Consider the following 4,639-nt stretch of genomic DNA (forward strand, 5'->3'; position numbering starts at 1 on the left):
CCCCGTCCTACAGAGACCCCCAGGGCTCCGTGCCCCCCCAGCTGACCCTGATGCCCACGCTGCCCAGTCTGCCCAGCGCCGCCATCCCCGCGGGGCTGGAGCCCCCGCCCTACAGCGAGGTGGGTCCCGCCCGGGGAGGGGCCGGGGTGGGCTGTGGGGTGATGGGATGTGGCCTGTGGGGTGCTTGCCCACGCAGGGGGACACCCTCTTTCCCTGGGGAGCCCCCTGAGTGTGCCACATGTCCCCCCACACTGACGCTCCTCATCCTCAGGTGACAGCCAAGCCCTTCCTGTACCCCCTGCCCGAGGGGCCGTGCCCCGAGTGTGGCCACAACCCCACGGCTCAGCCCCCCTTCAGCACCCGGACCTAGAGGTGACCGTCTCCAAGGACAGCTGGTGACAACCCCCACCTCAACTCAGGGGGACACGGACCCTTCAGGACCACCCGGATGGTCTGGGCTCATGGCCCCCCTTTTCCCCCGGCTGTCCCACTGAGAATTCCCTTATTTATTATATTTAAAAATGTAAAGAATTCCGGGCTCTGCTGGGGGGAGGGCAGGGCTGGGGAAGCTCTGGGAGTACAAAGGGAGAAGGGGGGAAAGTCTAAGGGGGTTCTGCACCCCCAGCTGTGGGTGCTCCCTGTGCACATCCCCATCCCATCCCCATCCCCATCCCAACCCTCTCTCCGTCCCAGTGTCACCCCTGTCCCTATTCCCATCCCATCCCTGTCCCCATCCCTGTCCCATCCCTCTCCCACCCCCATCTCCATCCCCATCCCCATCCCATCCCTATCCCATCTCCATCCCATCCCAACCCTCTCCCCATCCCAGTCTCACCCCTGTCCCTGTTCCCATCCCATCCCTGTCCCCATCCCTGTCCCATCCCTCTCCCCATCCCAGTCCCACCCCTGTCCCTATTGCCATCCCAACCCTGTCCCCATCCCCATCCCAACCCTCTTCATCCCAGTCTCACCCCTGTCCCATCCCTCTCCCACCCCCATCTCCATCCCCTCCCCAAGGACAGCTGCTGGCCGCTGGGACATCGCGGTTTATTGAGCCGGGAGCCGCTCCCAGCCCGGGGCCATGCCCGAGGAGAGGTGTCCCCGAGGACAGCTGTCCCCGCTGTCCCCTCAGGCCGTGTGCCGGCCCTGGCGCCGCTTGATTTTCCTCTTGAGGAGCAGCAGGTCCAGGTAGAGCAGGCGGCCTAGGACGGCCGAGGCGCAGAGCAGCCCCCCGTGCACGGCCCCCGCCAGCCCGCAGGAGAACACGTCCTGCCCTGGGGACAGCCACCGTGGGACGGGGACACCCCCGGGGGACACACACGGAGCCCCCCGGGGTGGGACAGAGCCACCACCCACTGCAGGGACACCCTGGGGACACCATCCGGAGCGTGGAGCTGGTCACAGGGACAGCAGGACGTGGGGACAGTAGGACACGGGGAGTGCAGGACATGGGGACAGAAGGACACGGGGAGAACAGGACACAGGGACAGCAGGACACGGGGACAGCAGGATGTGGGGACAGAAGGACACGGGGAGAGCAGGACGTGGGGATAGAAGGACACGGGGAGAGCAGGACACAGGGACAGAAGGACACGGGGACAGCAGGATATGGGGAGAGCAGGACGTGGGGACAGCAGGACACGGGGACAGCAGGACACGGGGACAGTAGGACACGGGGAGTGCAGGACATGGGGACAGAAGGACACGGGGAGAACAGGACACAGGGACAGCAGGACACCCACCACCCACTGCAGGGACGCCCTGGGGACACCATCCGGAGTGTGGAGCTGGTCATGGGGACAGCAGGACGTGGGGACAGAAGGACACGGGGAGAACAGGACCCAGGGACAGCAGGCCACGGGGACAGCAGGATGTGGGGAGAGCAGGACGGGGGGACAGCAGGACAGGGGGAGAGGAGGACACGGGGACAGTAGGACACGGGGAGTGCAGGACATGGGGACAGAAGGACACGGGGAGAACAGGACACAGGGACAGCAGGACACGGGGACAGCAGGATGTGGGGACAGAAGGACACGGGGAGAGCAGGACGTGGGGATAGAAGGACACGGGGAGAGCAGGATGTTGGGGATAGAAGGACACGGGGAGAGCAGGACACAGGGACAGAAGGACACGGGGACAGCAGGATATGGGGAGAGCAGGACGTGGGGACAGCAGGACACGGGGACAGCAGGACACGGGGACAGAAGGACACGGGGAGAACAGGACACAGGGACAGCAGGACACGGGGACAGCAGGATGTGGGGACAGAAGGACACGGGGAGAGCAGGACGTGGGGATAGAAGGACACGGGGAGAGCAGGACACAGGGACAGAAGGACACGGGGACAGCAGGATATGGGGAGAGCAGGACGTGGGGACAGCAGGACACGGGGACAGCAGGACACGGGGACAGCAGGACACGGGGAGAGCAGGACACGGAGACAGAAGGACACGGGGAGAGCAGGACACGGGGACAGCAGGACACGGGGAGAGCAGGACACGGAGACAGAAGGACACGGGGAGAGCAGGACGTGGGGACAGCAGGACAGGGGGACAGCAGGACACGGGGACAGAAGGACACGGGGAGAGCAGGACACGGGGAGAGCAGGACACGGAGACAGAAGGACACGGGGACAGCAGGACACGGGGACGCAGCCCCTCACCTGTCATGTAGAGGTTCCTGACGGGCGTGTCGGGCCTGAGCGCGGCCAGCACGGCGGGGCTGAAGCGGCGCAGGTTGTGCTCGGTGCCGTACATCGCCCCCCGCTCAGCCCCCAGGTAGTGCTGGTTGCTCAGCGGCGTCGCCGCCTCCACGAACTCCACCTGCAGGGGACGGGGACCCCCGGCGTGTCAGGGGGGGGACACCCCGGCCCTGTGGGACACCCCAGCCCGTCCCCCGGGCACCTTGTCCCGCAGGTGCGGGAAGCGGAGCAGCGCCCTGTCCAGCAGCCGCTGGGCGATGTCCATCTTGTAGCGCTCGTAGTCGGGGCCGCGGCGGCGGGGGCGGCTCCCGGCCCACTCCTCGAACCACTCGTAGCGTGCCATGGTCAGGATGGTCATGCAGGACCTGCCTGCGGGGCGGGGACAGCCGGTGACACCGCCGTGGGGGTGATGGTGGCAGCGCCCACCCCGGGCCGGGGGCATCGCGGAGCCCCTGAGCCCGAGGAGGGAGCTGGGGGGGAGGGTCTCGGGACCCCCCCGGAGGGTACCTGGGTGCCGCTGGTCGTACGTGGGGTCCTTGGCGGAGGGGAAGGTGATGAACATCATGGCCAGGTTCTCGGGGACGTCGTCGCGGCTCAGGGCGGCGTAGCGGGTCATCCTGGCGGGACACAGGGGTGTGACACCCCCCGTGTCCCCCAGCCACCCGCCGTGCCCCCAACCCCCCCCCCCCGGGGCCGGCCCCCCCACATGGCATCCAGGTCGTTGTGGGGGTAGATCCAGAAGTTGGTGGGGGGCAGCCCCAGCTCGGCCGCGCTGCCCCGCAGCCCCACGAACACCAGGAAGGAGCCCATGCCCGGCCGCAGCGCGGCCAGCAGGGAGCGGACACCTGCGGGACACGGGTGGCACCTGAGCGCGGGCAGGGACACCGCGGTGGCACCTGAGCCCGGGCAGGGACACGGGGATGGCGCCTGAGCCCGGGCAGGGACAGGGGGATGGCACCTGAGTGCGGACAGGGACACGGGGTGGCACCTGAGTGCGGGCAGGGACAGGGGGATGGCACCTGAGTGCGGACAGGAACAGGGGGTGACACCTGAGTGCGGACAGGGACACCGCGGTGGTACCTGAGTGCGGACAGGGACACGGGGTGACACCTGAGCGTGGGCAGGGACAGGGGGATGGCACCTGAGTGCGGACAGGGACACGGGGTGACACCTGAGTGCGGACAGGGACACGGGGTGACACCTGAGCGTGGGCAGGGACACGGGGATGGCACCTGAGTGCGGACAGGGACACGGGGTGACACCTGAGCGTGGGCAGGGACAGGGGGATGGCACCTGAGTGCGGACAGGGACACGGGGTGACACCTGAGTGCGGACAGGGACACCGCGGTGGCACCTGAGTGAGGGCAGGGACACGGGGTGGCACCTGAGTGCGGGCAGGGACACGGGGATGGCACCTGAGTGCGGACAGGGACAGGGGGTGACACCTGAGTGCGGACAGGGACACCGCGGTGGTACCTGAGTGCGGACAGGGACACGGGGTGACACCTGAGCGTGGGCAGGGACAGGGGGATGGCACCTGAGTGCGGACAGGGACACGGGGTGGCACCTGAGCCCGGACAGGGACACGGGATGGCACCTGACCCTGTCTGTGCCGGGGACCCAGAGGTGGCAGCTGAGCCCGGGCAGGGACACTGGGGTGCCAGGAGCGGTGAGGGTGTTGGCATGCTGGGGACACCAAGGATCCTGGGGACACTGAGGACTCGAGTGCCACGGGGACACGAGTGCCACTTTACCGGGGTGCCCGCGGACGTGGGGGGGCAGCAGCTTCCCGAAGGTGTTGAAGACCCCCGCGTCGGAGATGACCAGGGGGGCGCGGATCTCCAGCTCCTCCTCTCCGGGCCCCGCCCGCACCGCCACCCCTGGGGACAACGGGGGGGTCAGGGGACATCCGGGGAGGGTCAGGGGACACGGGAGGGG

The 4,639-nt window shown here is 68.2% G+C and overlaps 1 protein-coding gene across 1 annotated transcript in view; it reads right to left on the reverse strand.

The window, feature by feature from the left end:
* Positions 1 to 1,107: 1,107 nt before the first annotated feature.
* The window catches only part of LOC121347538 (all-trans-retinol 13,14-reductase-like), a 7,938-nt gene continuing 4,406 nt past the window's right edge, over positions 1,108 to 4,639 (reverse strand). The window contains exons 6-11 of the mRNA XM_041426251.1: positions 4,456 to 4,581; positions 3,408 to 3,546; positions 3,209 to 3,318; positions 2,904 to 3,070; positions 2,663 to 2,822; positions 1,108 to 1,274 (exon numbers count right to left, since the gene is read on the reverse strand). Coding sequence (XP_041282185.1) covers positions 1,129 to 1,274; positions 2,663 to 2,822; positions 2,904 to 3,070; positions 3,209 to 3,318; positions 3,408 to 3,546; positions 4,456 to 4,581 — 848 coding nt within the window. The 3' untranslated portion in view covers positions 1,108 to 1,128. The remainder of the gene's footprint in view (positions 1,275 to 2,662; positions 2,823 to 2,903; positions 3,071 to 3,208; positions 3,319 to 3,407; positions 3,547 to 4,455; positions 4,582 to 4,639) is intronic.

Source organism: Onychostruthus taczanowskii, unplaced genomic scaffold, assembly GCF_017590055.1.
Source record: "Onychostruthus taczanowskii isolate IOZ18803 unplaced genomic scaffold, ASM1759005v1 scaffold91, whole genome shotgun sequence".
Lineage (NCBI taxonomy): Eukaryota > Metazoa > Chordata > Aves > Passeriformes > Passeridae > Onychostruthus > Onychostruthus taczanowskii.